Source organism: Salmo salar, chromosome 29, assembly GCF_965601325.2.
Source record: "Salmo salar chromosome 29, fSalSal1, whole genome shotgun sequence".
In the NCBI taxonomy this organism is placed as follows: domain Eukaryota; kingdom Metazoa; phylum Chordata; class Actinopteri; order Salmoniformes; family Salmonidae; genus Salmo; species Salmo salar.
Genome location: NC_138319.1, coordinates 10403807 through 10426150, shown reverse-complemented (window position 1 = coordinate 10426150; position 22344 = coordinate 10403807). Strand labels below are relative to the sequence as shown.

Sequence of the window (22344 nt, the reverse complement as noted above, 5' to 3'; positions counted from 1 at the left end):
AAATAACAACCCAACATTAATCTCCCAGGACAAACTGCTAGCAACAGCTATCTAGCTAAAAGTCCACGAATGCTTCATGTGTGTTTTGACCACAGCTGGTTTTGGTATTTTATCCTGCGTGTCATGATTGCGTCTGGTGGGGATAGACAAAATCAACGTGCGCACATGGAGGGCCGGTGTAGCCATGGTGTAAGTCGAGAACGAACAGCTCAGAGGCATACGAACGCCTCCACATTTTCTCACCTTGCTTTGTGAACGCTCTCATCACCAGGCCTGCTCATTACATGGTTCCTGCTCAGGGATCCCCTATGTCAGGGTTTTCCCAAACTGGTTTGGTATTGTATTGGCTTTCTTTTGAATCCGTCTCATCAAATTACGTTCTCATAGATAATGGGTTAAAAAAAACATCTGTACAATAAAATTCCTTAAAACTTGGTTTCAATGATAATGGGTTGATTGAACAGGTTTAATAGGCATGTCCCAAACATTAACACCATCATCTCGGAAACCCTAGACCCATTCCAATTCGCATACCGCACCAACAGATCCACAGATGACGCAATCTTAATCGCACTCCACACTGCCCTTTCCCACCTCGACAAAAGGATGTGCAAATGCTGTTCGTTGACTACAGCTCAGCGTTCAACACCATAGCGCCCACAAAACTCATCACTAAGCTATGGAGTCTGGGACTAAACACCTCCCTCTGCAACTAGATCCTGGACTTCCTGACGGGCCGCCCCTAGGTGATAAGGGTAGGCAACAACACATCTGGCCACCCAGGGGTGCGTGCTTAATCCCCTCCTGTACTCCCTGTTCACCCACGACTGCGTGGCCACGCACGACTCCAACACCGTCATTAGGTTTGCTGACGACACAAAGGTGGTAGGCCTGATCACCAACAATGATGAGACAGCCTATAGGGAGGTGAGATGTGTTGTTGGCAGTGTGTTGCCAGGACAACAACCTCTCCCACAACGTCAGCAAGACAAAGGAGATGATCGTGGACTGCACAAAAAGGAGGGCCGAACACGCCCCCATTTGCATTGACGGAGCTGTAGTGGAGCAGGTCGGGGCTTTCAAGTTCCTTTATGTCCACATCACCAACAAACTATCATGGTCCAAACACACCAAGAAAGTCCTGAAGGGGGCATGACAATGCATTTCCCCCCTCAGGAGACTGAAAAGATTTGGCATGGGTCCCCAGATCCTCAAAAAGTTATACAGCTGCACCAGAGAGCATCCTGACCGGTTGCGTCACCGCCTTGTATGGCAACTGCTCGGCATCCAACCGTAAGGCACTACAGAGGGTAGTGCGTACGGCCTAGTACATCACTGAGGCCAAGCTTCCTGACATCAAATCAAACGACACATATTTAGCAGATGTTATTGCATGTGTAGTGAAATGTTTGTGCTCCTAGCTCCTAACAGTGCAGTAGTATCGAACAATTCACAACAATACACAAATCTAAAAGTAAAATAATGGAATAAAGAAATATATAAATATTAGGACGAGCAATGTCGGAGTGGCATTTACTAAAATACAGTAGAATAGAATACACTATATACATATGAGATGAGTAAAGCAGTATGCAAACATTATTAAAGTGACTAGTGTTCCAGGACCTATAAACCAGGCGGTGACTCCAGTCACCCAAGTCATAAGACTGTTCTCTCTGCTACCGCACGGCAAGCGGTACTGGAACGCCAAGCCTAGGTCCAAAAGGCTCCTTAAAACCTGTTGGGGCTCGGGGGCAGTATTGAGAAATTTTGAAAAAAATATGTGCCCATTTTTAACTGCCTCCTACACCAACTCAGAAGCTAGGATATGCATATTATTAACACATTCGGATAGAAAACACTCTGAATTTTCTAAAACAGTTTGAATGGTGTCTGTAAGTATAACAAAACTCATATTGCAGGCAAAAACCTGTGAAAAATAGATTTAAAAAAAATGTGAATTTTGTGACTGTACTATTTAGTGTCATTGTTTTATAGATACCATAGTGAGAAAGGATTCATTTCGCAACACCTACGGCTTCCACTAGATGTCAACGATCTTTATAAAGTTGTTTGAAGCGTCTATGATAAACAGAGAGCAAATTAGAATGCAGGGAAGTTGACATGTCATCACTTCATTTTTTTGCGCCTGCGCATAAATCTGAGAAGCGTGAGTTTGTCATTAATTGTTTATCAAGACATAGGATAGGTTGTGTGAAAATATTACTGATGTTTAACGTTAAAAATGGACCAAAAGATTAATGCTAAACAAGGTTTGACATGTTTGAACGAACGTAAATAGATTATTTACTAGTTTTTTTTTAGCTTTTCGGCGTGATTTTACAACCCCCTCACCACGTTTTGTGGGAGCATAATGAACGCTAACTGCTTGGTGTTATTTGGACATAAATTATGAACTTTGTCAAAAGAAACCACATTTGTTCCGGACCTGGGAAATCCTGGCAGTGCCTTCTGATGGAGATAATCAAAGGTAAGGGGATATTTACAATGTTATTATCGATATTAGATGATGCTAACTGTATAGCATAGCTTGTTGTTCTTAGCATAGCACCCCGTTTATTGCAAAATGTGATTTCCCAGTAAAGTTATTTTGAGATCTGGCCATTCGGTAGCAATTACGAGATGATAATATATTATTCTTTGAATGACAATATTATAATTTACCAATGTTTTCGAATAGTAATTTTGTTATGTTCACCGGAAGCATTTCAGAGAAGAAAAAAATCTGAATTTCACGCTACTGTAAAATGCTGTTTTTGGATATAAATATGAACTTGATGGAACAAAAAATGCATGTATTGTATAACATAATGTCCTAGGAGTGTCATCTGATGGAGATTGACAAAGGTTAGTGCATAATTCTAGCTGGTTTCTGCTTTTGGTGACGCCTGACCTTGAATTGAAAATGGATGTTTGTACTTTTGTGGCTATGTACTGTCCTAACATAATCTAACTTTATGCTTTTGCCGTAAAGCCTCTTTGAAAATCGAACAATGTGGTTAGATTAAGGAGATGTTTATCTTTTAAATTGTGTAAAATAGTTGATTGTTTGAGAAATTGAAATTATTAGATTTTTGATGTTTTGAATTTCCAGCCTTGTTAGCAATCCCGACTCGGGGTTCATTGCTAACCTGTAGCCCCACAGTTTCTACCCCCAAGCCATAAGACTGCTGAACAATTAATCAAATGGCCACCTGGACTACTTGCATGTTTTTACACTGCTGCTACTCGCTGTTTATTATCTTTGCATAGTCACTTTACCCCTTACCGTTCTCATTGTCGGAGTGGGCACGTTGTTTGCAGAGCGCACAAACTATTCTACACTTTTGGATTATTTAAATCCATTTATGAGTTTTGTCAATTTAGGCATTCTGTTTTTTTGGATTGCTCCTGTCAATGTTGAGTAAGGACGTACACCTGATTACACATAGAATTAAGTCTATAGGCTACCTGGCCTGCGCAAAAATGTAGGCATATAAATGTGCCCATTTGGGGATCTGATAGAATTTCTGATTGGCTTAACGCACCACCACTAATGAGCTGTGGAGCTTCTCAAAGTAATGTTTTCTTCACATCAAACAGCAAGAAAACAAAGTATATTTTTTTTACATCCATTGAGAATGACAATAGTACCTCAATGTATTTGAAAAATCTTTCTAACTCTCTCCCTTTTGATAAACACTCTGCGTGAAAGGGAAAAATGTCATGCTCTGATCCAGTGGAAACGACATAAAATACCTTATGACCTCTTATCCTTTGCACAAATAGCCTACAGCTGTCCCAAGCTCACTGGTGCAGGAAACTCTGAGGGCCCAGAGTATTTTCTACAATTTTGCAAGTTTGCTAGCAAGAGCTTCAGGCTGGACAAAAGTTGACACAATGTTTCAAGTTCGTTGCAGACAGGCCATGCTTTGCCAATGTGATTTATAGGATATTTATTTTTAGCGGGATATTTTCTACCTGCAGGCTGCAATGTTTTTATTTGTTGGCTTTATGTAGGCTATTTTTACATAGTTGGCAATGGCAATAGAAGTTACTTTTTAGGTTTGTATAATTTTGATTTAGATTTGGATAGAATTTTGATTAACCACATAACAATGATCTTGAGATAAGAGGTTATAATAAATTAAATGAAACTGTTCCATGAAAATGTGCATTTGAAAACCATAATTGGAACACAGATCGGTAGAAATGGTAAGAAAAATCGGCATTCCACATGAGAAAGGTTGCCGACTCCTCAGCCAAATACCGGCAACTTCAGGAGAGTAACGGCAGAATCTGCGAAAGCCAGATCTCGGGCTCCCTCTTGAGTAATGTGTGTCCAGTGGTGTAAAGTACTTAAGTAGTACTTTAAATTATTTTTACTTTAGTTTTTTTTTTTAGGTATCTGTCCTTTACTTTACTATTTATATTTTTGACAACTTTTACCCCACTACATTCCTAAAGAAAATAATGTACTTTTAACTCCATACATTTTCTCTGACACCCAAATGTACTCATTACATTGTGAATGCTTAGCAGGACTACAAAATGGTCCCATTGACGCACTTACCAAGAGAACATCCCTGGTCATCCCTACATCCTCTGATCTGGCGGACTCACTAAACACAAATGCTTCGTTTGTAAATGAGTATTGGAGTGTGCTCCTGGCTATCCGTAAATAAAATAAAAACAAGAAAATCATGCCATCTGGTTTGCTTAATATAAGGAATTTGAAATTATCTTTTGATACTTAAGTATATTTTAGCAATGACATATACTTTGATACTTTTTTTGTCAGGAACAGCCCTAGTCCCAACTGTTAGGGCTAAAAACAAATGTTGAAAACCGAGATTCTCACAAACATGGCGGTGTTCTCCGTTTTGCTTTACGACCCCCACAAGTGCCACGGGACTAGTCTGAAGCTAACCAGTACCGGTAAAAAAAAAATTATGGAAGTATGGAGGTAGTTTTGTACCTTTTTTGATATGTGTAAGAAAATGAACATTTCCTGAACTTTATTATATATCCTAGATATAGGACGGACACTTTTATGCCATTCATAAATGTGTTGTTCAATGCATTTCTATGGGTTATAGTAGTAAAGCCAAATTCATTCATATATATTTTTTTGATACCTAAAGGGGTCCTAAAATTCTAAATCAAATAGCTAAATGATCCATGGTATGACCATCTTAAAACAATTCCATAAGTCAGCCAAAGGCTTAAGGATTAAACATGTACACTGCCAGCACTGAATCTGCAATGATACTTGCATACAGTAAGTGCATGTGATATTTAAGCTGCACTATGCAGAAATCGCTCTGCCATTTTCTGGTTGCTAGAATTCTTGAAAATAAACTGAAATGTCACAAAACAAGCATGTAAAGTGTAGAGAATCATTGTACAAGCTAAACTGCTGTGAAATATATTTTCCATAACCAAAAATATTGTATTTTCAGCGGTTTGAAGCTGGTGTACAAAACTGAAAGTAAAAGATGCAAAAATGAAACTTACGAATGGGAAGCATAGGAATAGCTCACATAGAACAGATGTACTGCTTCTTAGACTTGCTTTCAATGAGAACAACAGATCTATAACTCACATTTTATGTTGTAGCTTTAATAGGCGTCTGTTAATGGGACAGTTGTAAATCATGCAGTGCCTTGTGTCACGATCACAGATTTTAGAGAAACAACAAATGTCTGTACATATACAGTTGAAGTCAGAAGTTTACATACACTTAGGTTGGCGTCATTAAAACCCGTTTTTCAACCACTCCACAAATGTCTTATTAACATACTATTGTTTTGACAAGTCGGTTAGGACATCTACTTTGTGCATGACACAAGTAATAATTTCCAACAATTGTTTACAGACAGGTTATTTCACTTATAATTCACTGTATCACAATTCCAGTGGGTCAGAAGTTTACAAACACTAAGTTGACTATGCCTTTAAATGGCTTGGAAAATTCCAGAAAATGATGTCATGGCTTTAGAAGCTTCTGATAGGCTTTTGAGCCAATTGGAGGTGTACCTGTGGATATATTTCAAGGCCTACCTTCAAACTCAGTGCCTCTTTGCTCTTTACATCATGGGAAAATCAAAAGAAATCAGCCAAGACCTCAGAAAAAGAATTGTAGACCTCCACAACTCTGGTTCATCCTTGGGAGCAATTTACAAATGCCTGAAGGTACCACGTTCATCTGTACAAACAATAGTACACAAGTATAAACACCATGGGACCACGCAGCCGTCATACCGCTCAGGAAGGACACGCGTTCTGTCTCCTACAGATGAACGTACTTAGGTGCAAAAAGTGCAAATCAATCCCAGAACAACAGCAAAGGACCTTGAAGATGCTGGAGGAAACAGGTACAAAAGTATCTATATCCACAGTAAAACGAGTTCAATATTGACATAACCTGAAAGGTCGCTCAGCAAGGAAGAAGCCACTGCTCCAAAACCGCCATAAAAAATCCAACTGCACATGGGGACAAAGATCGTACATTTGAGAAATGTCCTCTGGTCTGATGACACAAAAATAGAACTGTTTGGCCATAATGACCATCGTTATGTTTGGAGGAAGAAGGGGGAGGCTTGCAAGCCGAAGAACACCATCCCAACCGTGAAGCACGGAGGTGGCAGCATCATGTTGTGTAGGTGCTTTGCTGCAGGAGGGACATGTGCACTTCACAAAATAGATGGCATCATGAGGAACAAAAATGATGTGGATATGTTGAAACAACATCTCAAGACATCAGTCATGAAGTTAAAGCTTGGTCGCAAATGGGTCTTTCAAATGGACAATGACCCCAAGCATACATCAAAAGTTGTGGCAAAATGGCTTAAGGACAACAAAGTCAAGGTATTGGAGTGGCCATCACAAAGCCCTGACCTCAATCTTATAGAAAATTTGTGGGCAGAACTGAAAAGTGTGTGCGAGCAAGGAGGCCTAGAAAACTGATTCAGTTACACCAGCTTTGTCAGGAAGAATGGGCCAAATTCACCCAATTTATTGTGGTAAGGTTGTGGAAAGCTACCAAAAACGTTTGACCCAAGTTAAACAATTTAAAGGCAATGCTACCAAATACTAATTGAGTGTATGTAAACTTCTGACCCACTGGGAATGTGATGAAAGAAATAAAAGCTTAAATAAATAATTGAAATGTTTAATAGTTTAAATGTATTTGGCTAAGGTGTATGTAAACCTCCGACTTCACGTTCGTATTTATTCCTCAGAGATCCTAGAACGTAACCAGACTTCACTACATCATTAGGGGTGTAGTATATCCTATAGGACACCAAATTTGGTCAGAGAGCGACGCCTTCATGGCACGCCGATGACACGGCCGGTCTTCACTTGATCGACTGTAACTTTGTCAAATAAGCACCAACCCCGGGTCAAACAGAGCTAGCTTGATAGGCAATGAGCTGGGCTTTACGGGAGTGTCTGTCGCAAAATGTAGCTGCTAACCTTGTGCGACAGCAAGCCTTTTTTTTGGGACAAACATTATCCGAATATGGAGAGTTATGAAGTTATGAAAACTGGGTGTTTTGCAAATGCTGAATTTATAATATGGCTATTAATACTGCAAAAGCTAAATCAATGTCCAAGTATACAGATTTTACGATATTCTTGCAGAAAAATGTAATGTGAATGTCTCCTTCACGATTTGCCCAAATGTACCTGGGTGACTTCACACTAAATGTCATGTAGTTGGCTCATACTTCATTTGCACATACACTGCTGCCATCTTGTGATACCATCGGAATTACAACCAGAGTGATGGTTTGATGTGGGACCTTTCTGTTGCATTTCAAAGATGGTGGTAGAAGAAAAAAAATGGTTGTTTTTTTCTTTGTATGTTCTTCTACCAGATCTATTGTGTTATATTTTAATACATTCAATTCACATTTCCACAAACTTCAAAGTGTTCCCCTTCAAATCGTACCAGGAATATGCATATCCTTGCTTCAGGGCCTGAGCTACAGGCAGTTAGATTTGGGTATGTCATTTTAGGTGAAAATTCAAAAATCCCTAAGAAGTTTTAAGAGCCTGATAAGATTTCCAATTAAAGGATTGTCATCATTTGTTTATAATATTGTGGTCAATAAATTTGAACGTTTTATGTAAAGATTGTGTTTGGAGGCATTATTTCACGTTAATGAACCAACTTCATTTCTTGATTACATGGAATTGATTTAATTGCTTGTAACCCAATTGAAGAATTTTGGATAGGTCATTTGAAAGCGAAAATTATACATGGAAGAAGATGAAAATATGTTATTTACTAGGATTAACTAAAAAGGAAATGTACGTTTTGAAAGAAATAGGTTGCAACTTTAAATATTGCTTTGTTAATAATCAAATATACTGCTCAAAAAAATTAAGGGAACACTTAAACAACACATCCTAGATCTGAATGAAAGAAATAATTTTATTAAATACTTTTTTCTTTACATAGTTGAATGTGCTGACAACAAAATCACACAAAAATAATCAATGGAAATCCAATTTATCAACCCATGGAGGTCTGGATTTGGAGTCACACTCAAAATTAAAGTGGAAAACCACACTACAGGCTGATCCAACTTTGATGTAATGTCCTTAAAACAAGTCAAAATGAGGCTCAGTAGTGTGTGTGGCCTCCACGTGCCTGTATGACCTCCCTACAACGCCTGGGCTTGCTCCTGATGAGGTGGCGGATGGTCTCCTGAGGGATCTCCTCCCAGACCTGGACGAAAGCATCCGCCAACTCCTGGACAGTCTGTGGTGCAACGTGGCGTTGGTGGATGGAGCGAGACATGATGTCCCAGATGTGCTCAATTGGATTCAGGTCTGGGGAACGGGCGGGCCAGTCCATAGCATCAATGCCTTCCTCTTGCAGGAACTGCTGACACACTCCAGCCACATGAGGTCTAGCATTGTCTTGCATTAGGAGGAACCCAGGGCCAACCGCACCAGCATATGGTCTCACAAGGGGTCTGAGGATCTCATCTCGGTACCTAATGGCAGTCAGGCTACCTCTGGCGAGCACAGAGGGCTGTGCTCGCCACATGGAAGAAATGCCACCCCACACCATGACTGACCCACCGCCAAACCGGTCATGCTGGAGGATGTTGCAGGCAGCAGAACGTTCTTCACGGCGTCTCCAGACTCTGTCACGTCTGTCACGTGCTCAGTGTGAACCTGCTTTCATCTGTGAAGAGCACAGGGCGCCAGTGGCGAATTTGCCAATCTTGGTGTTCTCTGGCAAATGCCAAACGTCCTGCACGGTGTTGGGCTGTAAGCACAACCCCCACCTGTGGACGTCGGGCCCTCATACCACCCTCATGGAGTCTGTTTCTGACCGTTTGAGCAGACACATGCACATTTGTGGCCTGCTGGAGGTCATTTTGCAGGGCTCTGGCAGTGCTCCTCCTGCTCCTCCTTGCACAAAGGCGGAGGTAGCGGTCCTGCTGCTGGGTTGTTGCCCTCCTACGGCCTCCTCCACGTCTCCTGGTAGCGCCTCCATGCTCTGGACACTACGCTGACAGACACAGCAAACCTTCTTGTCACAGCTCGCATTGATGTGCCATCCTGGATGAGCTGCACTACCTGAGCCACTTGTGTGGGTTGTAGACTCCGTCTCATGCTACCACTAGAGTGAAAGCACCGCCAGCATTCAAAAGTGACCAAAACATCAGCCAGGAAGCATAGGAACTGAGAAGTGGTCTGTGGTCCCCACCTGCAGAACCACTCCTTTATTGGGGGTGTCTTGCTAATTGCCTATAATTTCCACCTGTTGTCTATTCCATTTGCACAACAGCATGTGAAATTTATTGTCAATCAGTGTTGCTTCCTAAGTGGACAGTTTGATTTCACAGAAGTGTGATTGACTTGGAGTTACATTGCCTTGTTTAAGTGTTCCCTCTATTTTTTTGAGCAGTGTATAACAGTTAGCGTTGAATCATATTTGGTTTCAATTGAAAAAAACGAACTTATTTACTTGTAACCAGTTTAAGTATTTTTTTTAGGTTGAGCCAAAGAGTCATTTTTTACAGTGTTCCTGGAACCAAAAAGGGTTCTCCTGTGGGGACAGCCCAATAACCCTTATGGAACCCTTTTTCTAAGAGTGTGGCCAGTATCTACTACAGTATGGATACTCTAGTGTGGCTCAGTTGGTAGGGCATGGCGCTTCCAACACCAGGATAGGATAGTAGATTTGATTCCAGCTGCGGCCACCTATGTGAAAATGTATGCATGCACTTGCGTAAGTCTCTTTGCATGGCATATGACTGGTGCTTATGAACTAACCACACAAGTCTTATTAAAAGCTGAATACTGGGTGTCAGAATCCTGTCTGGCACTCCAGCTTTATGTGGCAGGAAGTTATTTTGTTTCTCCGGAGCGTACTGAAATAGCCCAGAGTGTTAATCAATTGCGCTAGCAAGCCCATTATTGCATTTAATCGGGCCTGGGATTGCTGAGATTAATTCCTCCGTCCGGTCACCACACCGGGATGACAGTGTCCTGAATACTCATTATTGCGTTAGTGCCCTCATTATACACCGTGACACTGCCGTACTGGACTGACCTTGTAAAGGACTTCCTCTATCAGCTCTCTCTAATTTACACTTAATACCAGTACACAGTCCCCCGAAGCAAGATAGGAAGAATGATACTGACATTCCGTGAAAAATTGCTCTCTGTGCATCCCAAATGGCAACCTCTTCTCTATTTAGTGCACTACTTTTGACAAGGCTCTAGTCAAACGTAGTGCACTACATAAGGAATAGTGTGCCATTTGGGATGCACACCCATCACAATTCTTTGTGTTAATCTAGTATTAAGTGATACTTTCCCATTCGAGGCATAGATGTGTTACTGGATTTATTTTATTTGGTTCTATCACTGTCTATGTTCTAAGAGCGCCTGACAACTTTCCTGAAAGTATGTAGATTCCTCGAGAACACATCTGTTTTGAGCCTGGCGTGTTTTAGAGGGCTAGACTGCCATCTGGGTTGTATTCATTTGGAGCAAAACGGAAGAAACCGGACTGAAACAGGGATGAACTAATCAAATCAAATCGTATTTGTTACATGCGCCAAATAGAACAGGTGTAGATCTTACCGTGAAATGCTTACTTCCAATCCCTTAACCAACAATGCAGTTAATAAAAATAAGAGTTAAATAAATATTTTACAAAATAAACAAACAAAAAAATCTAAAGTAACAATAAAATAATAACAAGGCTATACACAGGGCGTTCCGGTACCGCGTCAATGTGCAGGGGTACAGGTTAGTCAAGGTAATTGAGGTAATATACATGTAGGTAGGAGTAAAGTGACTATGTATAGCTAAATAACAGTGAGTATCAGCAGCGTTTTTAAAAAGGGGGCGGAGTCAATGCAAATAGTCTGGGTAGCCATTTGATTAGCTGTTCAGCAGTCTTATGGCTTAGGGGTAGAAGCTGTTTAGAAGCCTCTTGAACCTAGACTTGGCACTCCGGTACCACTTGCCTTGCGGTAGCAGAGAGAACAGTCTATGACTAGTGTGACTGGAGTCTTTGACAATTTTTAGGGCCTTCCTCTGACACTGCCTGGTATAGAGGTCCTGGATGGCAGGAAGCTTGGCCCCCGTGATGTACTGGGCTGTATGCACTACCCTCTGTAGCGCCTTGCGGTCGGAGGCCGAGCAGTTGCCATACCAGGCAGTGATGCAACCAGTCAAGATACTCTCAATGGTGCAGCTGTAGAACTTTTTGAGGATCTGAGGACCCATGCCAAATCTGTTCAATCTCCTGAGAGGGGAATAGGCGATGTCGTGCCCTCTTCCCGACTGTCTTGGTGTGTTTGGACCATGATAGTTTGTTGGTGATGTGGACACTAAGGAACTTGAAGCTACCTGAACTTGTCCAATAACAAACTCGTTTTGGTTTTCAGTTACAAAGCATTTTGCTATTGTTTGCTCTAATAAATACAATCCAGTTCGTCTCCACCTTTAGTGTCTCTGTCTACTAAAGGGAAGAACTTAGCCTTGACCTAAAGTGTGTTCTGGATGCTCACTGAGAACACTCAGAACAGAGCACCCTCTCTCCATAAAGCAGCCAGTCAAATATCTCCTAAGACAGATCTCCCCTCCTGGAAACACGTACAGTGCAGCACAGCCACTTTGCTCTCTCTACCCATCTCAATAACCACTCAATGTCAATATAGTCCTCAGAGCATCTGGTTTGTTTTATGGCAGCGGCTCCGCTTCATCTGCCATCACACCATCCGTGGCAGCGTACAAAAGCTCTGAATACAGCCTGCTTTAGAGGTTTTACTGCAATGCAATACTAATGTATTACACCTCAAAGGCTGAACTTTGGGTTTAGCGCAAACTCAGAATCCCATTTGCCCATTTATGACTCACGACAATAGAAAAGTATATTGAGCAGGGCTTCCATTGCTTCCATTTCCAAATAAACATCATAATTCATGTGAGGTATTGAAAAATGAATGCTACAACAGCTGTATCTTGGTTTGGTGCAGCTGAGAGAAGTTTATCATAATATTCCTGGTTTGTTGGAATCAATAGCCATTTATTTCACTGGAGAACAGATGCGAGCTGAAAATTAGAACATGATGTTAGATCAATTACACTCCAATTAAACAGGGCAGCTGTCGGCATTATGAATCTATGAAAACAGACTTTGCAAATCGCAGACCAACTGCTCAGTGATCATAACTTCACCATAGAGCATAAGATCGTTTGCTTGCGTTTTGTTGGCTCTTAACCACCCGTGCTATTTTGTTTGTTTTTTCACATTGATTGTAACATATTTTGTACATAATGTTGCTGCCACCGTCTCTTATGACCGAAAACAGTTTCTGGACATCAGAACAGCGATTACTCACCTCGAATTGGACAAATATTATTTTTTTATTTTTTTTATGAGTCGGACAGTTAGGATATACTCCAAACACCCGAACAGGCCTCCTCCTCGTCATTCGCAGGAGAAAGAAACAGATTTTGCGGAAGGAGATCGGGGTGCCTTGTGAGGATCAGCAGACGAGTGGCTAATCTTCCTTTGCCATCTGTACTCTTAGCTAATGTTCATCGCTGGAAAATAAATGGGACGAACTAAAAGCTTGTATATCCTACCAGCGGGACATTCAAAAGTGTAATATCTTATCTTTCACCGAGTTGTGGGTGGACAATGACATTAACATACAGCTGGCGGGTTATATACTCAATCGGCAGGATAGAACAGCAGCCTGTGGTAAGACACAGGGTAGCGGCCTATGTATATTTGTCTCAAGGTTTTGCTCCCCTGAGGTAGTGCATCTCATAATAAGCTGTAGACCCCACTATCTACCTAGAGAGTTTATCTGTACTTTTCGTAGCGGTCTACATACCACCACAGACCGATGCTGGCACTAAGACCGTACTCAATGAGCTATATACCGCCATAAGCAAACAGGAAAACGCTCATCCAGAGGCAGAGCTCCTAGTGGCCGGGGACTTAGATGCAGGGATACTTAAATCAGTTTTACCTCATTTCTATCAGCATGTTAAATGTGCAACCAGAGGGGGAAAAAATAAAATTTAAATAAAAAAACTCTAGACCACCTTTCCTCCAAGAAAAATTAAAGCAGGAAGCACCAGTGACTGTCTATAAAAAAGTGGTCAGATGAAGCAGATGCTAAACCACAGGACTGTTTTGCTAGCACAGACTGGAATATGTTCTGGGATTCTTCTGATGGCATTGAGGAGTACATCACATCAGTCACTGGCTTCATCAATAAGTGCATCGATGACGTCATCCCCACAGTGACTGTTCGTACATACCCCAACCAGAAGCCATGGACCCCAACCCCTCTTTTATGCTGCTGCTACTCTCTGTTTATCATATATGCATAGTCACTTTAACTATACATTCATGTACATACTACCTCAACAAACTAACATTGACCAAGCATTCCAAGACAGTCGTGAAGAGGGCACGACAAAACCTATTCCCCCCTGAGGAAACGATTTGGCATGGGTCCTCAGACCCTCAAAAGGTTTTACAGCTGCACCATCGAGAGCAGTTGCCATACCAGGTAGTGATGCAACCAGTTGATCACTACCTGGTATGGCAACTGCTCAGCCTCCAACCACAAGGCACTACAGAGGGTAGCGTGTATGGCCCTGTACATCACGAGGCCAAGCTTCCTGCCATCCAGGACCTCTATACCTGGCGGTATCAGAGGAAGGCCCTAAAAACTGTCAGACTCCAGCCACCCTAGTTATAGACTTATCTCTGCTACCGCACAGCAAGTGGTACCGGAGTGCCAAGTATAGGTCCACGAGTCTTCTAAACAGCTTTTACCCCCAAGCCATAAGACTCCTGAACATCTAATCAAACGGCTACCCAGACTATTTGCATTGCCCTCCCCCTCTATTCTACACTGCTGCTACTCAGTTATCTATGCCTAGTCACTTTAATAACTCTACCTACATGTACATATTACCTCAATACTGGTGCCCCCACACATTGACTCTGTACCGGTACCCCCTGTATATAGCCTGGCTATTGTTATTTTACTGCTGCTCTTTAATTATTTGTTACTTTTATCTCTTACTTTTTTATGTATTTTCTTAAAACTGCAATGTTGGTTATGGGCTTGTAAGTAAGAATTTTACTGCAAGGTCTACACCTGTTGTATTTGGCGCATGTGACAAATAATATTTGATTTGATTATACGGGAGGATACCTGCCATCTGAAAATAAACACACAGATATTGTACTCAAATCTCTATCCACTGGGATGATTTATAAGCACTGCAACTTAACATCGCCACTCACTGAATAGATCTGTGGGATGCCAGATGCCCATTGCTAGTGGGGATAGAGCGAAGCCAATGAATCAAAGCAAAAGTTGACAGGATGTATTAGGAGATAAGGTTGACAACAGCAGAGCACATTGAGCAGAGAAACCGCAGGCTTTGAAGACACACGTAGCTACCCACTGGGCTCAGACGTCAGTTCAACGTCTGGTTTTGATTTACATTTGGTAGAGTAGTCAACTAACGTGAATTCAACGTGAAAAAAAAATGGCACCACATTATTGGATTTAGGTTAAAAGTTGGGGAAGGGTTGTTCAAAATTCTGACGCAGTTGTCAAGTCAACACATCCGTCATTGCGCATCACAAGAGACATGCCAAACGGGAGATGTATAAAAAACATTATATACAGTTGAAGTCGGAAGTTTACATACACCTTAGCCAAATACATTAAAACTCAGTTTTTCACAATTCCTGACATTTAATCCTAGTAAATATTCCCTGTCTAGGTCAGTTAGGATCACCACTTTATTTTAAGAACGTGAAATGTCAGAATAATAGTAGAGAGAATGATTTATTTCAGCATTTATTTCTTGCATCACATTCCCAGTGGGTCAGAAGTTTACATACCAAATACTAATTGAGTGTAGCATTGCCTTTAAATTGTTTAACTTGGGTCAATTGTTTCGGGTAGCCTTCCACAAACTTCCCACAATAAGTTGGGTGAATTTTGGCCCATTCTTCCTGACAGAGCTGGTGTAACTCAGTCAGGTTTGTAGGCCTCCTTGCTCGCAAACTATTTTTCAGTTCTGCTCACAAATCTTCTATTGGTTTGAGGTCAGGGCTTTGTGATGGCCACCCCAATACCTTGACTGTTGTCCTTAAGCCATTTTGCCACAACTTTGGAAGTATGCTTGGGGTCATTGTCCATTTGGAAGACCCATTTGCGACCAAGCTTTAACTTCCTGACTGATGTCTTGATATGTTGCTTCAATATATCCACATAATTTTCATTCCTCATGATGCCATCTATTTTGTGAAGTGCACGTGTCCCTCCTGCAGCAAAGCACCCCCACAACATGATGATGCCACCCCTGTGCTTCATGGTTGGGATGGTGTTCTTCGGCTAGCAAGCCTCCCCCTTTTCCTCCAAACATAATGATCATTATGGCCAAACAGTTCTATTTTTGTTTCATCAGACCAGAGGACTTTTCTCCAAAAAGTACAATCTTTGTCCCCAAGTGCAGTTGCAACCAATAGTCTGGCTTTTTTGGAGCATTGGCTTCTTCCTTGCTGAGCTGCCTTTCAAGTTATGTCGATATTGAACTCATGTGCATATATAGATACTTTTGTACCTGTTTCCTCCAGCATCTTCACAAGGTCCTTTGCTGTTGTTCTTGGATTGATTTGCACTTTTTGCACCAAAGTACGTTAATCTCTAGGAGACAGAACGCGTCTCCTTCCTGAGCGGTATGACGGCTGCGTGGTCCCATGGTGTTTATACTTGCGTACTATTGTTTGTACAGATGAACATGGTACCTTCAGGCATTTTGAAATTTCTCCCAAGGATGAACTAGACTTGTGGAGGTCTACAATTTTATTTTCTGAGGTCTTGGCTGATTTCTTTTGATTTTCCCATTATGTCAAGCAAAGAGGCACTGAGTTTGAAGGTAGGCCTTGAAATACATCCACGGGTACACCTCCAATTGACTCAAATGATGTCATTTAGCCTATCAGAAGCTTCTTTAGCCATGACATAATTTTCTGGAATTTTCCATGCTGTTTAAAGGCACAGTCAACTTAGTGTATGTTAAATTCTGACCCACTGGAATTGTGATACATTGAAATAATCTGTCTGTAAACAATTGTTGGAAAAATTACTTGTGTCATGCACAAAGTAGATGCCCTAACTGACTTGCCAAAACTATAGTTTGTTAATTAACAAGAAATTTGTGGAGTTGTTGAAAAACTAGTTTTAATGACACCAACCTAAGTGTATGTAAACTTCTGACTTCAACTGTAATTGATGCAATTTCAAGGTTGTTTGAGTTGCTTTGTGTATCACCAAATTAGCTTGAGATGATTTTACTGCAACACTGCAGCCAAGTTGCTTGACGTAGACATTTTGAAACAGCTGTCAGTCAAGGCGAACTCATAAATATAAGCTCCCAGCCCATCTTTTCAAACTTCCTGGTAGTTAGCCTTGAGAGAAAAGTACTTTTCAGAATGACTGTTCAGGACCTTTAAGGTTAGGGTTAGGTAACATGCTAAGTAGTTGCAAAGTAACATGCTAAGTAGTAAGTAGTTAAAAAAGGTGCTAAAATGCTCAAGTTGTCTGTGACGAGATTCAACCATGCAACCTTTGGGTTACTAAACATTCGAGTTTTGCCTTAACCTGTTATGGCTAGGGGGCAGTATTTTCACGGCTGGATAAAAAACGTACCCGATTTAATCTGGTTACTACTCCTGCCCAGCAACTAGAATATGCATATAATTATTGGCTTTGGATAGAAAACACCCTAAAGTTTCTAAAACTGTTTGAATGGTGTCTGTGAGTATAACAGAACTCATATGGCAGGCAAAAACCTGAGAAGATTTCATGCAGGAAGTGGCCTGTCTGACAAGGTGTCATTCTTCTTGTCTCTGTTTATTGAAGAGTGAGGATCTTAGCTGTCCCGTGACACTTCCTACGACTGCCATAGGCTCTCAGAAGGCGGCAAAACACTGAATCGTGGCTTTGCAGGCTCTGGCTGAAACAAAGTAGCACGTTTGGGTAGTGGCTGGTTACAGTACTGTGAAACTCAGGCTCGTGCCCGCGTCGACCGAAAGCTTTGTTTTCTTTCCTCTGTTTAGCTAAATGGACATTCCCGGTCGGAATATTAGCGCTTTTTTACGAGAAAAATGGCATAAAAATGGATTTTAAACAGCGGTTGACATGCTTCGAAGTACGGAAATGGAATATTTAGATTTTTTTTGGTCACGAATTGCGCCATGTGTGCGACCCTGATTTACCATTTCGGATAGTGTCTGGGACGCACGAACAAAACGCCGCTATTCGGATATAACGATGGATTATTTTGGACCAAACCAACATTTGTTATTGAAGTAGCAGTCCTGGGAGTGCATTCTGACGAAGACAACAAAAGGTAATCAAACTTTTATAATACTAAATCTGATATTGGTGAGTGCTAAACTTGCCGGGTGTCTAAATAGCTAGCCCGTGATGGCTGGGCTATGTACTTAGAATATTGCAAAATGTGCTTTCACCAAAAAGCTATTTTAAAATCGGACATATCGAGTGCATAGAGGAGTTCTGTGTCTATAATTCTTAAAATAATTGTTATGCTTTTTGTGAACGTTTATCGTGAGTAATTTAGTAAATTGTTAGCAAATTCCCCGGAAGTTTGCGGGGGGTATGCTAGTTCTGAACGTCACATGCTAATGTAAAAAGTAGTTTTTTGATATAAATATGAACTTGATTGAACAAAACATGCATGTATTGTATAACATAATGTCCTAGGTGTGTCATCTGATGAAGATAATCAAAGGTTAGTGCTGCATTTAGCTGTCTTCTGGGTTTTTGTGACATTATATGCTAGCTTGAAAAATGGGTGTCTGATTATTTCTGGCTTGGTACTCTGCTGACATAATCTAATGTTTTGCTTTCGCTGTAAAGCCTTTTTGAAATCGGACAGTGTGGTTAGATAAAGGAGAGTCTTGTCTTTAAAATGCTGTGAAATAGTCATATGTTTGAAAAATTGAAGTTTTTGTATTTTTGAGGAATTTGTAATTCGCGCCACGCCTATCATTGGATATTGGAGCAGGTGTTCCGCTAGCGGAACGTCTAGATGTAAGAGGTTAAGTAACGTTCTGTCTTATGTAATTAGACCAAACGTGACATATCATACTAATCTGAGTCTCCCGGATTTACATTTAATATGTTACGTCTTCTCTATGAGACCAGGCTGCTCCAGTAGACTTTAAGAGGCCAAACGTAGACCATACATGAACAATCCCCTATGCCTTTGTTTTTAATCTATACCATACCTATACCAATTTACTTAAGCATCTCTGTGTCTAATCCTCGATGCAGTGTTGTAGTACTCAAGACCGGTTTCGGTCTCGAGTCCTATCTCGAGATCACAGTGTGTCTTGGTCTTGTCTTGGCGTAGGATACACTCGGTCTTGACGGTATCGAACAATGAGGACGCGAAATTTCTTGCTGAGACCAAGCCAAATATTCACACTCCTTTCATGTCACAATATCCTATCGCCTATTGAAACCTGGACTTCCTACTTCACTCGTAACATTTTCTGTCCGTTACTTTCATTGAGAAATATCCTCAAACTTTGTTGTGCTTGTCAGAATTTCCTTGATTCGCTGGTAGGGAAGAGTGGGGGATATCGTTTAAAAGTTGCCCCCCCCCCCCCCCAGTATTAGTAAGGGGAGACTGGGGAAGTTGCAACATAGTGTATTTTTTATCTATTATTGACCTGTTTGGGTTAGTGATCATTTGTAGACTGGCTCTCTATTTGCCTTCAGCATTTTTTCCCCCATCCTGAATGTCTAAAGAATCCATATGTTGTTCTGAAATATGAACACAGAAATACTGGACATTTTGAACTCTTATTATGGTAACAATTTGACACAATTACAACCATGTTCTTGAATTGGACTCACATTTTTCAGGTCTCCGTCTTGACTTGGTCTCGTACCCCTACCGGTCTCGATCTTGACTCAGACTCAATTTGCTCCGGTCTTGGTCTTGCTTTAGGTGGTCTCGAAAAACACACTGCCTTGATGTAATTACTTTCTAGTCATGCTTGTGTGAGATGCAAAGTGCCTGTCTCCCTAAACTAAAGCATTCCCTCTTTCCAGGTAGTCTGATGAGATACATACTTCATGGTTTCTCTACGTCCCAAATGGCACCCTATTCCCTATGTTGTACACTACCTTGACCAGGGCCCAGTGCGGGCATAGGGCAGAAGGCTGGATTCAAACCTTTGACACGACCTCTCTCCACTGTAATCCTCTTCAATAAAGTAAAAAAAATAGCTTAAAATATTTATTCAATAAAAAAAAGAAAAGAAAAAGGGAATGCACTATGCAGGGAATAGGGTGCCATTTGGGACGCAAACTATATATCCCCACTGCCAGAAATCAAATGACAACATCCTCAGCTCTGTCATCAAACAGACTCTATACTCTGCTCCTGAATCTGTGGTTATTAATTCCACTCCAAGCCTTTATAGCTACTCAGATATCACCATCTCCTTTTTTCAGAGCTCCCATGTGCTATTTGGTGCCATTACACATATACAGATGACACAGTACACCCACTCAGATCCACGGTAGGCTACACAACACAGGTCCAACTGGGAATGGTATGCGCTCTACGAAACCAATCAGTGCGCTTCCCGGCAACAGTGCAAGCCACACTGGGACTCATTAAAAACAATAACTGTCTCAAACACTCAGGCAGTCCGCAGACACTGACGATGGAGACCAACCCCAGAAATATGTAAAAAAAAAAAAAAAAAAACAAGCATGAATTTGAACAATGAGAGGGATTCTCCAATGATTGTGTCAGAATTCTCTGTGGGAACACGGCTGACTAATTCAGGATTAACAGAGACAGAGCCTCCGTTCCAAATGGCACCCTTTTCCCATAATGCACTACTTTTTACCGATGCCAATAGGGCTCTGATCAAAAGTAGTGCACACTAGGGCATAGGGTGCCATGTGGGATGCAGACAGTCAACAGTGGCTCCAAAGCTTTAAAAAAATAAAAAAATAAAACATTTTGATCAGTTCTCTTGAATGGTGTACCATTCTCCTCCCTATTCATTTAACAAAATTATTTTTCCAGTTAGAGTTTCACTGAGAGCATTGTGGGAACTTGTTGTTAGACTGGCACAGATCGAGACAAGGTGAAAGACCAACAGTCAGAGGGAATTAGACAGGACAGACATATAGGCCTGCAGTTTTATCGAGAGGCCTACTAAGAAAGTAGTGGGAAGACAGACAGTACAAAACAGACAAACAGAGTAAAGTAAAATAATAATAATACATTGTCCTCTTTCCAAATGTACATATGGTAACTGACTCCATGATTTGATCCTGGTTCAGAGAGAGAATGATACTGCAGGTCACCACTCCCACACAGACACTACACACACTGATTCAGGATCAGTGAGATGACAGCATCCCTGCTTATCATTCTGACAGGGGCACCAGAAACATTCACCTCCAAATTCAGCTCTATGCCACCTGGTAATAACCCTACCATCTCTGCACTGCAAGGCAACCTCAACAAAAGGGACCATTTTTCCACAAAGGCTTCTGAATGTTACACAGTGTTAAACTGGGGCAAGGCAGGGAAAACCTATCAAAATACCTGTATAATGGCAAATTTCCCTGCCAAGACTAAAATCAACCAAGAAGGTGTATGTGCTATCCTTTAGAGATTACTACAATGCCATTAAGGAAATATATATCTAGAGAAAGGAAAATAAAAAAAATACAATTTACATAGTAGATATCATGTAGTATGTTTTAAGAATTGGACACCAATAAACTCATGGGCCACACATAGTTCTCATTTTAAAAGGGGCAATCTGGGATTGGTACATCTATTTAAGGATTTCTAAATTAATTATATACGTGTCTAAACTGTCTAACCCCATCAGGATCCAAAATAAGCTTGTTTTACTCCATTGTTTGAAAACAATGTAACTGTAAACAAATACTGTATAGCTTAAAAACATGGTTAAAACGAATATTAGAATATTATACAGTAGTTGATTATTTTAATCATTAACGTAATCTGGGACACTCACTAAGTTTGTCCTGAAGTTGAACCCTGTCCTTGACAATTAGCCTGCCCTGTTTTGATCTTCCATTTCCCCTGGTTAGTATTAGTGAGGAGACCTAAACGCTAGCTTTTTTGTCTAGTTTACTTTTGTGTTTTTCCATAAACTATACCTTCCGCGGACCATATGCCCGCCCAAAAGCCCATCTTTCGCATTGCAACACCTGGGCAGGTAAGTATATTTTTCTTACTTTAATACAAAAATGGTCACATATTGACCACGACTATCGACTTACCATATTTGCTGTCAGCGAAGGTAGTTGAAAGAGACTGGCAAAGATACAACACAGCGAAGATGGAACACGGTGAATCCATTAGGCTACTCTTTACTAATCCATTGCACACCTTTGCTAAAACATCATAATGTCAGTTTTCGATTTTAAAAAATGGTCGAAAATCGCTGGATGAGATAACAGCGAATTAAAGTAGGAGATTTGCGGAGCAATGTCTCGTGTCCGCCACTTCACTCTTGCAGTCGCGACAGGATTCAGCACCGCGAACAGCAACCTTCAGAAGGCGCCCCTCCTAAATTCTGACGTCAAACAGGCATGGCGAGGGGCCCGTGCATGGTTTCTGAGCGTGCACCTCATGCATTAATCAATGATTTGCCAGTCTAACCACGAACATGGTACAAACAGACACGAAATAAAAAGACAAAAGTCAAATTGAACA

At 41.1% G+C, this 22344-nt stretch overlaps 1 protein-coding gene across 3 annotated transcripts in view; it reads right to left on the bottom strand.

The window, feature by feature from the left end:
- ptprn2 (protein tyrosine phosphatase receptor type N2) overlaps positions 1 to 22184 on the bottom strand; it is a 284202-nt gene extending 262018 nt beyond the window's left edge. For 2 of the 3 annotated variants that reach the window (XM_014180659.3, XM_014180660.3), the window contains exon 1: positions 21909 to 22184. In XM_014180659.3, coding sequence (XP_014036134.1) covers positions 21909 to 21987 — 79 coding nt within the window. In that variant the 5' untranslated portion in view covers positions 21988 to 22184. The remainder of the gene's footprint in view (positions 1 to 21908) is intronic. The other variant, XM_014180658.3, reaches the window with a different exon arrangement.
- Positions 22185 to 22344: the final 160 nt, after the last annotated feature.